The sequence below is a fragment of the Orcinus orca genome, chromosome 14 (genome assembly GCF_937001465.1).
Source record: "Orcinus orca chromosome 14, mOrcOrc1.1, whole genome shotgun sequence".
Lineage (NCBI taxonomy): Eukaryota > Metazoa > Chordata > Mammalia > Artiodactyla > Delphinidae > Orcinus > Orcinus orca.
Genome location: NC_064572.1, coordinates 26,760,658 through 26,780,224, shown reverse-complemented (window position 1 = coordinate 26,780,224; position 19,567 = coordinate 26,760,658). Strand labels below are relative to the sequence as shown.

The window sequence follows — 19,567 nt, the reverse complement described above, 5'->3', positions numbered from 1 at the left end:
ATGAGCTCAGAAACATAGGTACATTTTACAGAATTATAAGCCTTGTTAAAAGTGTTTATCTCAAGAGCAGTGAGAAAGCACTGATTTCTGTTTTTTTCAGGTGAGCAGCATTTCAAATCTACATTTTTTTAAAGAGTCAACTCATTTGAGATTTATTATGGAATAAACACACAGACATAAATTTATAGAACAGTTAATTTGAAACTTATCCAGACCATTATTAATGGTGTCTGTCATATATCAGATCTACATTTTTATATCTCTTTGTATATATACAAATGTCTCCTGGTGTGTCCATAGAGTATTTCTGGAAGTACGTATCAGCAGTTAGTAAGAGTGCTTGTTTCTTGGGGGAGGAACCAGGGATCTAGTTTTGAAGGGAGACTTACTTTTAATAAGTGTGTACTATTTTATAGTATGAATTTTTAAAACTCAGATATTAGTGTGTCAATTATTAGTTTAGTGCCATTTATTTAATAAAAATAAGTAAAAAGATGTTTAAAGTTGCAAAAAATGTAGCAGTGGGTGAGCAAATGTGACGAGAACTATTAAAAGAACCAGGTGAAATGGTGAGGAGTGGATCTATTCACCATATTTTTCTTTAGAAAGAAAACTGTATATAACTTGATGATAGATTGATAAAAATCTGTATATAAGGTAAGAGAGGAGAGGAGTATTAAGGATGACTCCCGTGTTTATGGTTTGTGCTGCTGTATCAGTTAAGGTGTTATCTACTGAGAATGAGGAACACTAGGAAGAGGTCCAGGTATGGGAGGTAGGATGGGGGTCATGAATTGAGTTTAGGGCATGTTGAACTGGAAATACCTTTCAAATATCGAAGTATAGCTGTCAGGTAAACAATTGGATACATGAGTTTATTGCTCAGAGGAGAGATCTGGGCTAGTGATAAATTTTGAATGTGATAGCATATAATTGATAACTGAAACCTTGAGCTTGAATGAGTACCTCCTGGGAGAAGTCATAGAATAAAAGTGAGACCTGAGGAATACTAAAAAGAGATGGTCCTTTCTTGAGGAACATCAGGAAATGGGATTATCCCCAGTTATGTGACTTACCCATTCATCAGTAAAGTCAAACTAAAACTGTATTAACATGGAGTATTCAAGGTAGTATTGTTTCCATATAAGAAATAAATTTAATAAGGAGGAATATGTATTTTCATCAAAGAGGAAGAATATTCCAAAATAACTGATGATTTTCAAGTGAAATTTTTTTTGTGTGAGAAAAATAGTAATTTATGATTCTTGTTTTACAGCAAGTGAAGTCTTCTGTTGGGGACAGAATAAATATGGCCAGTTGGGTTTAGGCATTGACTGTAAAAAGCAAGCTTCACCACAACTGATTAAGTCTTTACTTGGAATCCCTTTCATGCAAGTTGCAGCAGGAGGAGCCCATAGTTTTGTACTCACCCTTTCTGGAGCTATCTTTGGATGGGGACGCAACAAATTTGGTCAACTAGGTCTTAATGATGAAAATGGTAGGTTTGCATTATTTTATAAATATATTTTTAAAAAGAGATGATGTTTTGAGATATATCAGTGATTCTTAGTGTCAGAGAGAAGTGTACCCAAATCTTCCCTGGTGTTGAGGTGGGGATGAGAGGTTAATTTTAAAATTCCATTTGATAATAATATTTTTAGGAGATTGTGGGAAGGCCAAAAATATTATTTTATTCTAGAATAAAATATAGAAAGTATATCTGGACAAAAATCTTCAATGTTGGATGTTCACTAAAAGAAAGTTGAGAAAAACATTACTTCAAATTGGTAATCATATTATCAGCCACCATCAGTGGAAAAAAATTATAAAATTATCCTGAAAAGTAACATGAAGTGTTCATCTATTTGAGTATTTCAAGGAAATATTTAAATCTGAGTCATTTAATTAATCACTGTTAACAGTGATGCTAGAGTCTTGAAAATAAACTTTTTGAATTTTAAAAAATTATAACTGCTTAAAACAAGTTGGGATCTTGGAAACTGATTTTTCATAGCTACATTAGGTTGAATGCCAGTATTTGAAATATAAAAACTAATTTAATAAAGTTCAACATAATTATAATGACTTAGACAAAAGTGAGTTGTTGATCTAGTAACAACTGGTAATGATAAATAATACTCTCAGAAAGAATTTTAAAATATTTTGTTTTGCATGAGAAAAATATGTCAGATTAGGACATTATATCTCTTTTCTACTATAAAATAGCAGAAAGTATAATTTTCAGGCTTTTTAAAGTAGGATCCTATGAGCTTAATTATCATGAGGTGAATATAAAGAATGATGTGCATGTACTAGAAGCAGTCAGATAGCTTTGAAATTCCTTGATTGCGGAGTCCTATGCAGATTGGCGTTTAGGCAGTTTAGTACTTAAGTTACTCTTTTTAGAGCTCTCCTTTATCACAGTAGCATGACTAGAAAGGCGTGGGAGCCCAACTTAGTAGGCTTGTACCACAAAATCATTGAATTGTTAAAGTTGTTATCACCGTCTTCCACAGTTCAGGAAGCTGTAGAGGAAACACATTTTAGAAGCTTTTAATTTTAAAAATACTGTTCGTTAATGTCTCTTGTTGGAATTTTCAGATAGGTATGTTCCTAATTTACTAAAGTCACTAAGAACTCAGAAAATAGTTTATATTTGTTGTGGAGAAGATCACACTGCTGCACTAACCAAGGTATTGTACTCCTATAAAACTTTTTTATTAATAGTTATGGTAGTTATTTCATAATTAGTGAATATTTTCATGGTATTTACTTTGAAACTTGAGTGTTATTGATGTCTAAAAAATAATTTATCTTAAAAAAGGAACTTAGGTTATTATCTGTTCTCAAAAACTTTACGTTAAATTTCAACTGTTTCATGTTATGAAATGTGAATTGTGATCTACTGTTTGTGTGATGATAATATATATTGTTGAATTTTTCAACTTCATGTGAAATACTGCTTTAATAATACTGTGAATGAAATAATTCCTTTTTAGTTTGTCAGGCTTGCTGTGCTTTGTGTATCAATCCCATTTATATTGCATAACTCTGACTAATTTTAATGTAGCTCCCATGTGCCTTATAACAAGTAATAGAGACTGAATCCCTCTATTATCCAAAGGCCAGGTATTATTCAAGCAGTTATAATGGGCTTTCAGCACAATCTTGTTAATGGCTTTAACTCTGACCTCTCACTTTGTTGGGTATGTGCCAGTTCAGTATCAATACTGTATAGTTCTCTAGCAATTAGAAGTAAAATGAAAATAAAAACATTAAACTAACCTTTACCAGCAGTATTATTTATTATAGTCATGTTAACATAAAGGAACTGGCAACTTATCATTGGCTAAATTAGAAATTAATGTTTTTGCTTCTTTATCTTTATATCCTGCATAGTAGATAAAATTGGCAAGAAAAAATTAACTTCTAATCAGATTTATAAAATTTCTACACACGTACTCCCACATTGGGAATTTTAGAAGAATTATTCTCAGTCCTTATCAAATATAGTGTACTAAAGGTACTTTAAAAAATATTATAATGACCAGTTACAAAAGTTAATTTTTTTAAATTTTATATTACTTGCTTTTGAGTAAGGAAGATTTACTATCCCTACTGATCTTACTACCATATTTCATTGATTTTTTTTTGTCATTCAAATTGCAGATGTAATCACTGTCGGCAAGTTATACATTTTAGTCATTCTCTTCTATCATTCGTATTTAGGAGAAATAAGGCTGTATTGAAGATAATAGTAAAAAATACTTTGTATAATATCTTTCCATAGGACTAACTTTGTGGTAGAAAGATTCACATGTTAATGCTTTTCAAATTCAGCCTTTCAGATAACCACTTATCTTATTTTCCCAAGATTTCTAAAGATTTCTCTTTATTGAGTTTTTAAAAAATGCTAATTCTATTAATTTTCTGTATTTCTCTCTCAAAACAGTAGCTGGTGATACTTGTTCACTGGAATTCTTGGTATATATTATTTTTAACAAAATCAGATAGTTTTAAATATTTCAAAAGTAAAATATTTTATTGTTCCTTGTTTAAAGTTAGAATATAGTTCTATATCAATGTCTTTTGCTTTTCTGGAAGAGCTTCTTGCAAATAGATTAGTATTGCTTTACAAAGCAGTTTCCTTGTGCAAAACAAACATTAGGAAAACTTTTAAAACAGATTTTTAAAATCAGAATAAATGGAAAGACATGCATGTTAATGGATATGAGGACACTACCATAATGATGTCAATTTTTTTCAAGTTCTTTTACAAATTCTTTATGCAAATCACATATGCATATACCTTTTGACTTATCAATCCCTTAGTAATTTTAAGAATCTGTTCCAAAGATACTAAGTTATGTATACACAAGGCCATTTATGGTGGCAGTATTTTAATAACAAAAGAAGAGAAGAAATCCAGATTCCCATCAGTAGCAGTCTAATTCAGTAAACTATGGTAACTCCACTGCGTGGTACCATGCCCTGTAAAACAGAATGAGGAAGATCTCTATATTATGTTGTGGAACGATTGTCAGGATATATTATTGTTAAGGAAAAAGAAGAAGGTACATGTTATTTATATTTGAAAAGGATTAATAGGTAGACCAAATGAGCCTTGCCTTATAGGTTTGACTTTGGAACCTAGAAACTGTTACACATAATTAAAAAGCTTATATGTTAAAAGAATTCTTCAAAATTACAAGTGGCACAAATACAGAAAGAAGAATTCTTTTAGGGCATTTTAAAGTATAGTATTTTGTTGTGCATCACTGATGGGAAATAGCCTAAAGATAAACCAAATTCACAAAGAGGTCTTAAACTGCATTCTGTAGTCTTATTGTTAGTAGTAAAATTGGCAGCATTTATTTTCAGTATATTGTATGTAGAATAGGATAAAGCAATTAAGTATTTGTATTACTCTCATTAGAAACTATGATTTTCAGCTTAAGAGAAAAGAGATATAAAATGGTAGCAATCAAAACCCTGTAATCTTTGCTTTGAATCACAAGTATCAGTGTGAATTCTTATTTTTCTCCTTCTAAAATAAGTTTGTTTAGTTTGGTTTTTGTTTGGTTTTTTGGTGTGTGGTTTGTTGTTGTGTTTTTTTTTTTTTTTTTTTCCTATGACCACCAAAAGTTTCTAGAAATAACTAAACATTTGTAATCTGGAAGCAATGAACATCCTTTGATTGTTGTAGACTCTATACTAAAAAGAACCAGGGCTTCTTAGAGAAGAGCCTGATCTTATACCTGGGACCAAAAAAAAAGTATGAAAATAGCCTTGAGTATTTTGTGTCACAAAAACAAAGACTACTAAGATCATGTCACAAGGACAACTTGAAGGAGTTTTCAGTGGTTAACAAAAATAAATAATGTCTGCAATAAATGGAAAGATACCAAATATATAAAAATCTGTGACTTCATAATGATCATCTTCTTACCCAAATCAACACAAAGCAAACTTCATTGCTTATCTTCGGAGGTTGCTAGGGCAACAGCTTATTTTTCTAAAAATCTGTAAATGAGAAAGAAGCATTTCTTCTACCTCTTAATTGCAGATTGTATTTTATAATAGCTCAATAGTTGATGAGTTAACTTCTCTATAGAAGAATTTCGACTAATAAATTTAGAAGAAATAATAAGATTAGAAAAATCTCCATTTTGTATTCCCTAATGAAATAATGGATCTAGGCAAAGATCATCGTTAAGCTTAATGGGTATAGATTAGGCTGAAACACACTGTCCCACTTACTTATTTTTAACTTTACCTATCAGACATATGCTTTCTGACATGGTGTAATAAAATACTAATCAAGAAAGTTTAAATATGACCTCTATATTAAATAATATTAAAGAAATATTAAAGGGGTCCATTCCTCAAGAACATATAACAATTGTACCTATATATGTTCCCAGCACAGTGAATATTAACAAGTATTAACAGATCTGAAGGCAGAAATAGACAGCAACACAATAACAGTAGGGGACTTAAGTACCCCACTTTCAACAGAGACTGGATCATCCTGACAGAAAATCAGTAAGGAATATTTGACTTGAAGTACAGTTTATATCAAATGGACCTAACAAACATATACAGAACATTGTATCCAAGAATAGCAGGAGATACATTCTTCTCAAGCAAACAGTGGAACATTCTGCAGGAGAGATCATGCTAGGTCAAAAACACGTCTTAACAAATATAAGACGATTGAAATAATATCGTGTATGTTTTCCAACCATAGTAGTATGAAACTAGGAATCATTAACAGGAGGAAAGCCAGAAAATTCACGAATATGTGGAAATTAAAAAGTACACTTCTGGGCTTCCCTGGTGGCGCAGTGGTTGAGAGTCCGCCTGCCGATGCAGGGGACACGGGTTCCTGCCCCGGTCCGGGAAGATCCCACATGCTGCGGAGCGGCTGGGCCTGTGAGCCATGGCCGCTGAGCCTGCGCGTCCAGAGCCTGTGCTCCGCAACGGGAGAGGCCCACGTACCGCAAAAAAAAAAAAAAGTACACTTGTGAATAATCATTGGGTCATAGAAGAAATAAAAGGGAAATTTTTAAATATCTTGAGAAATGAAAATGGGAACACGACAAAACTTATGGGAAGCAACAAAAGCAGCTCTAATAGGGAAGCTTATAGCAATAAACACCTACATTAAGAAAAAAGATTGCAAATAAACAGCTTAATTTTATACTTCAAGGAACTAGGAAAAACAACATACTAAGTCCAAAGTTAGCAGAAGGAAGGGAATTACAAAGATCAGAGCAGAAATAAATGAAATAGAGATTAGAAAAACATCAGAGAAGAATAACACACCTAAGAGCTGTTTTTCTGAAAAGATTTTTTTTAATGGAGAAATCTTTAGCTAGACTAAGAAGAAAAGACTCAAATAAAATCAGACCGGGAGGAGACATTACAACTGATAATGCAGAAATACAAAGGTTCATAAGAGAGTACTATCAATAATTATATACCAACAAATTTATCACATAACCTAGATGAAATGGATACATTCCAGAAGCATACTAACTGCCAAAACTGAATCATAAAGAAACAAAATCTGAATATGCCTCTGATGAGTAAGGAGATTGAATCAGTAGTCAAAAGTCTCCCAACAAAGAAAAGCGCAGGACTGGATGTCTTCAAAAATCTCCCAACAAAGAGAAGCTCATTCACTGGATGGTGAATTCTACTATTTAAAAAATAATTAACACCAGTCAATCTCAAACTCCTCTGAAAAACAGAAGAGGAGGGAACACTTCCAAACTTATTTTATAAGGCCGGCACCATCTGATACCAAAGACATAATAGAAAGACACTGCAGGGAGAGTAAATTACAGGCCAACATCCTTGATGAATGTAGATGCAGAACTACTCAATACTAGCAAACTAAGTTCAATAGTACATTTAAATGATTATATAGCCAGTGATCAAGTGGGATTTATCCCTGGGATGCAAGGATGGTTCAGCATTTACGAATCAGTGTTATACACCACATTAACAGAATGAAGGATACAAATCATATTATCATCTTAGTAGATACAAGAAAAGCATTTGACAAAATTGAGCATCTTTTTATGATAAAAACTGTCAAAGTGAATATGGAGGGAACATGCCTCAACATAATAAAGCCCATCTATGACAAACCCACCACTAACATAATACTTAATGGTGAAAATTTGAAAGCTTTTCCTTTAAGATCAGGAACAAGACAGGATGCCCACTCTCACCACTGCTATTCAAGATAATACTGGGAGTCCTAGCCACAGCAGTTAGTCAAGAGAAAGAAATTAAAGGCATCCAAATTAGAAAGGAAAAACTAAAATTGTCTCTTTGCAGATGTCTTGATATTTTATATAGAAAACCCTAAAGACTCCTCAAAAAATCTGTTAGAACCAATAAATACAGTGAAGTTGTAGGATACAAATTAACATATAAAAATCAGTTGCGGGGGTGCTTCCCTGGTGGCTCAGTGGTTGAGAATCCACCTGCCAATGCAGGGGACACAGGTTCGAGCCCTGGTCTGGGAAGATGCCATGTGCTGCGGAGCAAATAAGCCTGTGCGCCACAACTACTGAGCCTGTGCACTAGAGCCCATGAGCCACAACTACTGAGCCTACATAACGCAACTACTGAAGCCCACACACCTAGAGCCCGTGCTCCGCAACAATAGAAACCACTGCAGTGAGAAGCCCACGCACCGCAATGAAGAGTAGCCCCCGCTCGCCTCAACTAGAGAAAGCCCGCAAAAAAAAACCAAACAAACAATAAAAAACCCCATAATGCTTAGTAATAAAGGTGAGCCAAGCAGATGAAAGACCTGTACACTGAAAACTATATGAGACATCAATGGAAGAAACTGAAGAAGACAGAAATAACTGGAAAGATATCTCATGTTCTTGGATTGGAAGAAGTAATATTGTTAAAATATCCATACTGCTCAAAGTGAGCTACAGATTCAATGCAATCCCTATCCAGATTCCAATGGCATTTTTCACAGAAATAGAACAATCTTAAAATTCATATAGAACCACAAAAGACGCAGAATAGCCAAAGCAGTCTTGAGAAAGAACAATGAAGTGAAGGCATAACAGTTTCTGATTTTAAACTATATTACAAAGCTGTAGTAATCAAAGCAGTATGATACTGGCATAAAAGCAGACACATATACCAGCCAAACAGAATAGATCGCCAAGAAATAAATGCAATTAATCATTGATACGGTGCCAAGAGCACGCAGTGGAAAAGGATAGCCTCTTCAATAAATGATGCTGGGAAATATGGATATCCATATGCAAAAACTGGACTTCTAATTCACACCACTCACAAAATGTAGCTCAAATGGAGTAAAGACTTAAATGTAAGACCTGAAACTGTAAAACTTCTAGGAGAAAACTTTGGAAAGTTCCTTGACATTAGTCTTGGTAGGCATTTTTTGGATGTGACACCAAAAGCACAGGGGTAACAAAAGCAAAAGTAAACTAAAAGCTTCTGCACAGCAAAGAAAACAGTCAACAAAATTAAAAGTCATCCTGTGGAATGAGAGAAAATATTTGTAAATCATATATCTGATTAGGGGTTAATACTTAAACTATATAAGGAACTCACTTAACTCATGGCTGAAAAACAATCTAATTTTAAAATGGGCAAAGGGCCAGAATAGACATTTTTCCAGAGTAGATATACAAATGACCAAAAGTTACATGAAAAGGGTGCTCAATGTCAATATCACAATCATCAGGAGAATACAGATCAAGACCACAATGAGATATCACCTCACATCTGTTAGGATTGCTATAATTTTTTTAAAAAAGGACAAGTATATGGAGGAAAGGGGAGCCCTGTATACTGCTGGTGGGAATATAAATTGGTGCGGCCATTAGGGAAAACAATATGAAGCTTCCTCAAAAACTTAAAAATAGAACTACTGTAGGACCCAGCAGTTCCACTTTTGGATGTATTTCTGAAGGAAATGAAAACAGGGTCTCAGAGAGGTAAATACGTTCTCATGTTTTTTGAAGCATTATTCACAATAGCCAAGATACTTAAACAACCTAAGTGTCCCTTGCCAAATGAGTGGATAAAGGAAATGTGATGTGTACATGTTTGTGTGCATATGTGCGTGCGCGCGCGCGCACACACACACACACACTGGAATATTATTCAGCCATAAAAAGGGGAAATCCTTTCATTTGTAACAACATATATGAACCTCAAGGGCATTATGGTAAGTGAAATAAGCCAGGCAAAGACAAACACTAAATGGTATCACTTATATGTGGCATTGTTAAAAAAAAAAAAAAAAAAAAAGTGGGATGGGGATAGAAAGTCAAATTCATAGAAACAAAAGAGTAGAATGGTGGTTGCCAGGGCGTAGGGGGTGAGGGAAATGGGGATATGTGTTCAAAGGGTACAAACTTTCTGTTACAAGATTATTAAATTCTGAGGATCTAATGTACAGCATGGTGACTGTAATTAACGATACAGTATTCTATGCTTGAAATCTGCTAAGAGCAGATCTGAAGCTTTCTCACACACACACAAGAAGGATTATATGAGGTTTGGATGTGTTAATTAACTTGACTGGTAATAATTTCACAGAGTATATGTATGTCAAGTCATGTTGTGCCCTTTAAATATATACAATTTTATGTCAAGTCAATGATATCAATAAAACTGGAAAAAACATAAGAAATAAAAATTAACACTTGCTATTTCTGTCCAAAAAAAGGAAATTAATACTTCTTATGTGATAATAGTATTGTGTCATATATTTTTATCCGTTAGAGGTATATGCTATTGAAGATACATATGCATTTATATGTGAAATGATTTGTTGACCACAGTGTACTTTAAAGTATTCCAGTACTTTTTTTGCTTTAAAGTACCTCCATAAAAGGGAAGTGGGAGGGGCATCAATGAAACAGGATTATCTGAGTTTTGCCATTTGAAACTGAGTGATGTTATGTGATCATTCATATATAGATAAATATATATATGTATATATGTCTTTTGTGCATTTGTTTAAATTTCCCATGATAAAAAAATTTTAAACAGAAAAATCAATTTCCTTACATAGCAATCTGTATAAATACTTATATCCTGCTTTCATCATTGAGTAGCATAAATTTGTATACATAGCTGCAACTATGAAGAAAAGCAGTTGAATTGAAAAGTACTAACTGTGCTTGTTTTAAAATGTCATCATGAATTACTTTTTAAAAACATAACCTTTAATCCTGTTATGCATTTTTATGATAAATATTTTAAAGACCATTTATATTTTATGCTAAGACCATTTATGCTAAGAATAGCTATATTAGTACACTCTCTGGTTACGTATACTCTTTTTTTGCAGAGCTACTTTGGAAACTGAAAATGATACCATTTTTAGGTTTTGTGAAATTTTATAGGTGTATACTTGTGATTCAACAAGACTATAATGATAGTAAAAGGCAATGCAAAAAATACTCATTAGTATCTCTTTAATGATGACTTTATAATGATGAGAACATAGTTAAATACTTTTGAAGTATGTGAAAATAATAAGCCATATCAGCCTGGAACTCTTAGATTTAAGACATTTTACCTTGAAAAGTCAAGGTATCTTGACTATCTTATCATCTGTTAAATTGTGAAGACAATAGAAGAGAAAATTTGACTCCATATTAAAGATTAACTTATTTTCCTGAAGATTATTTTCTTTTATCAGGCTTTCTAATGACAAAGGGTTTTTTTTTGTTGTTTTTTTTTTAGGAAGGTGGAGTGTTTACTTTCGGAGCTGGAGGGTATGGTCAGTTGGGTCATAACTCTACCAGTCATGAAATAAACCCAAGGAAAGTGTTTGAACTTATGGGAAGCATTGTCACTCAGATTGCTTGTGGAAGGTAAGCAGTTTTAGAAAAGAGTATTTTGATCTATAGCCCAATTATTTAGGATTTTTTTTTTTTTAACAGTCCAGGGGTCTTTTTTTTTTTTTTTAAATCTATTATGCCATGAATTAATAGGGAATGGCTTCTAGCAGCTTAGGCCCCTTTCCATTGGTTCTCACAAAGTGTGCTTCTCTGGTGGAACAGGCTGGCACTTCATTTGAACCTGAGTGCCTTTCTGTTTGGCTTCCTTTTTTTTTTCTTTCTTTCTTTTTTTTTTTTAAATTGGAGTATAATTGTTTTACCATGTTGTTAGTTTCTGCTGTACAACAAAGTGAATCAGCTATATGTATACATATATCCCTTCCCTCTTGGACCTCCCTCCCACCCCACCCCCCATCCCACCCATCTAGGTCATCACACACTGAGCTGAGCTCCCTGTGCTATACAGCAGGTTCCCACTAGCTATCTGTTTTGTACATGGTAGTGTATATATGTGAATCCTAATCTCCTAATTCATTCCACACTCCCTTTCCCCCACTGTGTCCACCCTCCCATTCTCTACATCTGTGTCTATTCCTACCCTGCAAATAGGATAATCTGTACCATTTTTCTAGATTCCACATATATGCGTTAACATACGAATTTGTTTTTCTGACTTCACTCTGTATGACAGACTTTAGGGCCATCCATGTCTCTACAAATGACCCAGTTTTGTTCCTTTTTATGGCTGAGTAATATTCCACTGTATATATGTACCACATCTTCTTTATCCATTTATCTGTCAGTGGACATTTAGGTTCCTTCCATGTCCTGGCTATTGTGAATAATGCTGCAATGAACATTGGGATACATTTTTTTTTTCCTGATCATTTTTCTTCATATGTTTCAGGAAGCTATCAGGGTGCTGAATATGCTTCATATGTACATTAATTCTCTTGGCAAGAAGAATCTTGCCCTTAACTTGTTTGTTTACAACAGTGCCAATAGCATGCAGGGTAACATTGTAGACTCTTCCAGTTTTACCTTGGTAACATTTGTGGGGCATTCCTTTTTGAACAGTGTCATTTCCTTGATGTTTACAGTATCACGTAGTTTCTTGTAGATTTGCATGTGTTGTGGCCAAAGGAGGAACTTCATGTTTTCTGGAATGCCTCGATAAGATATAGTGGTGCCTCTCCTCTTTCCCTTTGTGTTAGTCATTTTTGCAAATTACTGTAATATAGTAGTTCCAACTGAAAGTGGAGATTTTTAAAATGAATTGTTCAGGAATCTAGTAATCTAAAACAAAAAACATTATCTTCTACCTGCCTGATTTGCTGCTAAGGAATCATAGTAAGAGGAGAAAGTTCTTTTATACTGATTATTTTACCTTTCTCTATTTGAAACAAATTTATCTGAGGCAAGATATTAATAAGGTAAATGTAATACTGTGTATAACATTAAGTAAATATAATTTATTGTATGTAACATCACACTTGAAGGGAAACTATAGATCGTCTTTTTTTCTTTTCCACCTTTTTTTTCTTTAAAGAATGAAGAAATTGACCAATTAATTACTTAAGATTAGTTAGTGGTGAAAGTTGAATTGGACTACTGATCTCCTGATTCCCAGTTGTTGGGAGTAGATAGGAATCAGAGCTTTGTAACTGAGCTTCACCTTTGATGGATTAAATTTTGGTGGATTCCCCAGAGGCAAAATATCCTTTGCCTGACTAACTCAGTTTTGATCACTTAGCTTAGTTTTCCAGCTAGTATGTATCTTTATACAATATAGTTAAGTTTTCCAGTATTAATTCAAGTACACGGAATTACACTGTAGGTAGACTTTGGTGACTTTTTTTTTTTTTTTTAACATCATGCTGTATGATTATCCATATGTGTATAGCTATGGTTCTCCATCGTTAGGTCTTATTGCTGTGTTTTACTCAATTATATGCATATATAATTATTTTCTCAGTCATGGGCACTTGGGTATTTCCAGTTTTTGACAATTACAAATAATGTTGCTTTGAACATTTATTATACATAATAATATTATTTATGTATATAAATAAATATTATGTAATATATGTAATTTATGTATGTAAATAAATATTATGTAATATACATAAACTTTAATATTTCTAAAGTATATACCTAGAATGGAATTTCTGGGCCGGAGAGTATACTGAATTTGAGTTTTGCAGGTTAATGTCACCCTATTTACCAGAATGGTTATACCAGTTTACCTTCCCATCACTATTGTATGAGAATTCCTGTGTCCTTTTCACCATTTGGTATTGTTAGACTTCTAAATTTTTTCTAATCTCTTGGATATATAGTGGTAGTTAATCATGATTTTAATTTGCATTTCCATGATTTGATAGGGATTGCATTGAGTTGGTAGATCACTTTCAGAAGTATTGATGTCTTAACAATTTTAAGTCTTTCAAGCCATGAATGTGGGATGTCTTTCCATTTATTTACTTTCTTTCAGTAATATTTTGCAGTTTTCATTGTATATCTTTTATCTATTTGCTTTCTCTATTCCTCACACTTTTTTTTGTCCCTGATTTTCTACGTTATTGCCTTCTTCTGTGTTTAGTTTATTTTTTGCAGTGAAATGTTTTAGTTTCCTCTCATTTCCTTTTCTGTATATTCTATAGCTATCTTTTGTGGTTACCATGGGGATTACATTTAATATCCTAAAGTTATTAACACTCTAACTCAAATTTACACTAGGTCAATTTCAATAATATACAAAACTTTGTTCCTATATAGCTCTGTCTCCACCCCATTTCAGTTATTGGTGTCACAAGATAACTTTTGTATACATTGTGTGTCAGAAAACATAAATTAATAATTTTATGCATTAGTCTCTTAAATTCTGTAGAAAACAAAATTTGGAGGAAAAAGACAAAATTACAATAATACTAGCTTTTATAATCACCCATATATTTACCTTTACTGAGATCTTTATTTTTTCATACAGCTTCAAGTTACTGTCTAGTGTCCTTTCATTTCAACCTGTAGGATTCCTTTAGTATTTCTTAAAGGGCAGGTCTGGTGATAAACTCCCTGAGCTTTTATCTGTAAATGTCTTAATTTCTTTCTCACTTTTGAAGGACAGTTTTGTCAGATATCAGATTCTTTGTTGACAGGTTTTTTCTTTCAGCAGTTTGAATGTATAAGCCCACTGCCTTCTGACCTGCAAAGTTTCTGCTGAGAAGTCTACTGATAATCCTATTGAGGATCCCTTGTATGTGACAAGTCACTTCTCTCTTGCTTCATTCAGGTTTCTTTGTCTTTCGACAGTGTGATTGTAATGTGTCTCAGTATGGGTCTCTTTCAGTTCATCCTACTTGGAGTTTCTTGATGTTTATGTCCAAGTTTGGGTATTTTTTGGTTATTATTTCTTCAAATGATGTTTTTACCTTCTGGAACTTCCCACAGTGCCTATGTTCGTCCACTTGATGATGTCCTTTAGGTCCCTTAGGTTCTCTTTACTTTTGTTTAGTCTTTTTTCTTTCTTTTCCTGAGACTTAATAATTTCAATTGTTTTATGTTCAAGTTCCTGTATTCTTTTTTCTTTCTGCTCAAATCTGCCTTTGAATCCCTCCAGTGAGTTTTTTATTTTAGTTAATGTATTTTTCATCTCCAGAACTTCCTTTTGGTGTGTTTTTAGGTTTTCTATTTTTTTATTGATATTTCCATTTTCTTCATATATTGTTTTCTTGACTATTTCCATGTCTTCCTTTTGTTATTTGAGCATCTTTAAGAAAATTATTTTAGTTTTTGTCTGTTAAGGTTCATCATCTGGTTGTTCTCAGGGAAAAACCCTGTTTTATTTTTTTAAAGTAGACTTTATTTTTTACAGCATTTTTAGGTTCACCAGAAAATTAAATGGTATATTTGTTTCAGTTGATGAACCTGCTGTTGACAAAAATAATCAATAAACAATCTGTAATAGGAAAAGAAAGCAGTTTTATTTGAGCCAAACTGAGGACAATAGCCTGGAAGACAGCTTCTCATATAACTCTGAGGAACTACTCCTCCAGAGAAGCATGGTTTTCAGCACAGTTTTATATCTTGTCAGAAGAAAGAACATCAAACAAGTCAGGGATACATTCCTTCAGGGTTTCCCAAAAAACAGATCAGCATGTACACAGCAAGTCCATATGGCCTTGGCACCTGGGAAGAGAGTCTTACCATCTAAGGAGTGCCAGCATTGGCATCCCAGGAAGGGAGGGATTTAATCTTTATTTTTAACATGGATATTCTTTACTTCTGGTCATTGTGCCCTTCTCTTTAATAATTACAGCAGATATACTGTAATTTGATAGGCCACAAACAGGCTGTTTTAGTTAGGATTAAAATCACATTAACTTATGTATAAGCCAGAATGACTTCCCCATACCTCAATAAGTGAAAATTTCTTTCATCACCACATTGACAGGTCATTTCATCACTACATTGACAGGTCATTACAGGTGTACATAGTGTATGTTAGGGTTCATTCTGTGGGTTTGGACAAATGTATAATGATGTGCATCCACCATTATAGTATCATACAGGGTAATTTCAATGCCCTAAAACTCCTGTATGCTCCCCTTATTTATCCCCCCCCACTTCCCTAACTCCTGGCAGTCACTGATTTTTACTCTCATAGTTTTGCCTTTTCCGGAATGAAATATAGTTGGAGTCACATAGTATGTAGCCTTCTCAGATTGTCTTCTTTCACTTAGTAATATGCATTTATGGTTCCTCCATGTTTTTTCATGGCTTGATTGCTGATTTCTTTTTAATGCTAACTAATATTCCAGTGTCTAGATATACCAGTTTGTTTATCCATTCACCTACTGAAGGACATCTTGGTTGCTTTCAAGGTTTGGCAGTTATGAATAAAGCTATTAAAAATATCTGTGTCAGGTTTTTGTGTAGACACGGGTTTTTAACTCCTTTGGATGAATAATGAAGAGCACAATTGCCGAATCATATTGTAACAGTATGTTTAGTTTTGTAAAAAACCATAAAACTGCCTTCCAAAGGAGCTATATCATTTTTTCCTTTGAATGCGCCTTACTTTCCAATTTCTTTGTATTCTCTGTGATTTTTTTTCTTTTTGAAAACTGTACATTTGCACCTAATAATGTGGTAACTCTAGAAATAATATTCTTTCCCTTCTCTAGGGTTTGCTGTTTTTTGTTTTGTTTTTATTTTTTGATTTTTATAGGTTGTCTCTGTGCCAAGGATCAGCCTGAGGTGTAAACATAAGGTCTTCTCAGGTCATTTCTGAGACTGCACCTTTTCCGGGGCATGCACCTTTTAAATTCCTGTGTATATGCAGTTACATTTGAATATCCTAGATCTTAAATGACTGACTTCTAAAAGGGGCAGAAGAAAAAAGAAAGGGGAGAAAATAGAACAAAATAAAAGGGAAGAAAACACCAGCCCTTTAAATCCTCTAGAAGTCTCTTCAGCTGGAGGTGAATAGGCTTGTAACAGTGGGCAGAAGGGGTGCAGAAAAGACTTACCCACGTTTGTATCTGTACCTCTGTGATCAGAAGCAGCAATCGGTGATCAGAGGACCAATCTCAAATATAAGGACCTTATTGCCTACCCTGGCTCCCACAAGCTATGTCTGAGATACTCTTGGAGCATGTGGATTATTGCCTGTCACAGGGCTGAGGGTGAAGGGGGGGGTAGGTAGCTACTACTGTGCTAAGTGCTGAAATTAATCAAAATTAATTGCAGTTTACCACCCAAGCCTTCCCTTGGAAATTGCAGCCTTTAATAGACGCCAGAGTTTTAAAATAGTTACATCAGACAGATTCTGTCACAGCAGTTGTTGTCTAAGTTAGGAGACAGATTCCTGGTGCTTCCTGCTCCACCATCTTCTCAGAATCATCCTCTCATAGCTCCATCTTTGAAAACTCCTTTGCCCTCCTGCTTTTTAGTGCTACTGTTGCCATAAATTAAGTTCCATGTGTATGTGAATCTATTTCTGTCTTCTCTATCTTATTCCTTCAATCTGTGTGTCTATCCCTGTTTGATTATTCTTGATTTCTCCTTGTATGTCTGTCAGTTTTTGCTTTTGAGGCTGTGTTCTTAAGTGTATAAAATTTAAATTTTATCCATTCTTGATGAATTGAACCTTTTGTCTTTGTGGTGGTGATCCTCTAGATCTCTAATATCATTTTTGTTTCCTTAAAATCTGTTTTATCTGATGTGAATAGAGCTCCACCTGCTTTTATATTGATATATATATATTTTTTTATCTATTTATTTTCTATTCTTTTACTTTGTCTTTCTGTATGTTTTAGATGAATCTCATGTAAATAGCATTAAGTTAGATTTTTTTAAAAAATCCATCCTAACAATCTTTGTCTTTTAAATGGACAGATTTGGCAAGTTTTATTTTTTTTTAATTATTACTAATATATTTGGGTTTAAACCTGCCATCATATTTTGTACTGTTTGTGCTACCAGTTTATTTTCGTTTTCTTTCTTTTCTTTTTTGCCTTTCTTTGGATTAATAATTTTTTTTTAAAATTTATTTATTTTTGGCTGTGTTGGGTCTTCCTTGCGGTGCGCGGGCTTCTCATTGCGTTGGCTTCTCTTGTTGCAGAGCACGGCCTCTAGTGCGCGGGCTTCAGTAGTTGGTGGCTCGCGGGCTCTAGAGCGCAGGCTCGGTAGTTGTGGCGCACGGGCTTAGCTGCTCTGCGGCATATGAGATCTTCCCAGACCAGGGCTCGAACCCGTGTCCCCTGCATTGGCAGGTGGATTCCCAACCACTGCGCCACCAGGGAAGCCTGGATTAATAATTTTTTTAGTCAGTTTATTTTTTTTAATTAATTAATTAATTTATTTATGGCTGTGTTGGGTCTTCGTTGCTACGCGTGGGCTTTCTGTAGTTGCAGTGAGCAGGGGCTACTCTTCATTGTGGTGCATGGGCTTCTCATTGCAGTGGCTTTTCTTGTTGAAGAGCACAGGCTCTAGGTGCGTGGGCTTCAATAGTTGTGGCACACGGGCTCAGTAGTTGTGGCTCGTGGGCTTAATTGCTCTGCGGCATGTGGGATCTTCCAGGACCAGGGCTTGAACCCGTGTCCCCTGCATTGGCAGGCGGATTCTTAACCACTGCACCACCAGGGAAGTCCTTTTAGTCAGTTTAATTCCCTCTACCCATTTGGAAATATGGGAACTCTTTTTTAGTTGTTACTCTAGAAATAACAACATTAATCTTTAAGTTATATTAATACTTTCCCCCTTTTCTGGAAGTTGTAAGATCTCCATTTACCTTCCCAACTTTTCATTCTCTATATTTATTTATTTTCTTTTTTAGGCCATGCCGTGCAGCATGTGGGATCTTAGTTCCCTGACCAGGGATCGAACCCATGCCCCCTGCATTGGGAGTGCAGAGTCTTAACAACTGGACCACCAGGGAATTCCCATTCATTCTCTCTACATTTTTAAACCCCAGAAGAATATTGTTTCATATAGTCAGTGTACATTTAGAAATGGCTCTACATACATTTACTACCATTTTTTTCTCTTTAGTTTTTACAATTAGTTTCATTTTCCTTTTATCAGCCACCCTTTGGAATTTTCTTTAAGTAGATTTGCAGGTGGCAGACTCTTTTGTGTATCTAAAAATGTCTGTATTGCACCTTCGTTCATGAATGATGTTGTTGGTTATAGAATTCTAGCTTGGCATTTGCTTGCAGCACTTAAGATAATGTTCTACTGTCTTTTGGCTTCAGTTCTTCTGAGAAGTCGGCTGCTGGTATGTTGCTCCTTTGAAGGTAATTTGTCTCTTTTCTCTCTCTCTTCAGTTTTGCTTTCATTTGTCAAGGTATGGATTTCCTCATTTTCTTACTGGACTTCTTGAATCTGTGGAATAATCTCTCTTTAGATACAACTTTTCCTTTCCTCATAGGACTCTGATTGGATGTGTATTAAATCGTCTCACTCCACCTTGTAGTCTTACTTTCCACATTTTTGTCCCTCTTTGCTGCCTTCTTGATTACTTTTATGATTTATATTTCAATTCATTAATTCTCATACTATATTTTTTGTTAAACCTGTATTCTTGATTTTGGTTATTGTGATTTTTCAGTTCTGGTGTTTCATACTGGTTCTTTTTAAAAATCTGAAACAAATTTTTTCTTTAATCTTTCCAGCTGTCTGTCAGTTTTCAACCTTGG

The 19,567-nt window shown here is 34.2% G+C and overlaps 1 protein-coding gene across 10 annotated transcripts in view; it reads left to right on the top strand.

Moving 5' to 3' along the window:
* Positions 1-19,567, top strand: part of HERC4 (HECT and RLD domain containing E3 ubiquitin protein ligase 4) — a 233,937-nt gene that overhangs the window by 137,486 nt on the left and 76,884 nt on the right. For all 10 annotated transcript variants that reach the window (XR_007471390.1, XR_004477446.2, XR_004477447.2 and 7 more), the window contains 3 exons: positions 1,277-1,498; positions 2,602-2,693; positions 11,269-11,399. Coding sequence is in view for 7 of the 10 variants with exons in the window: in XM_049697176.1 (XP_049553133.1) it covers positions 1,277-1,498; positions 2,602-2,693; positions 11,269-11,399 (445 nt within the window). In the remaining 3 variants the exon portion in view is untranslated. The remainder of the gene's footprint in view (positions 1-1,276; positions 1,499-2,601; positions 2,694-11,268; positions 11,400-19,567) is intronic.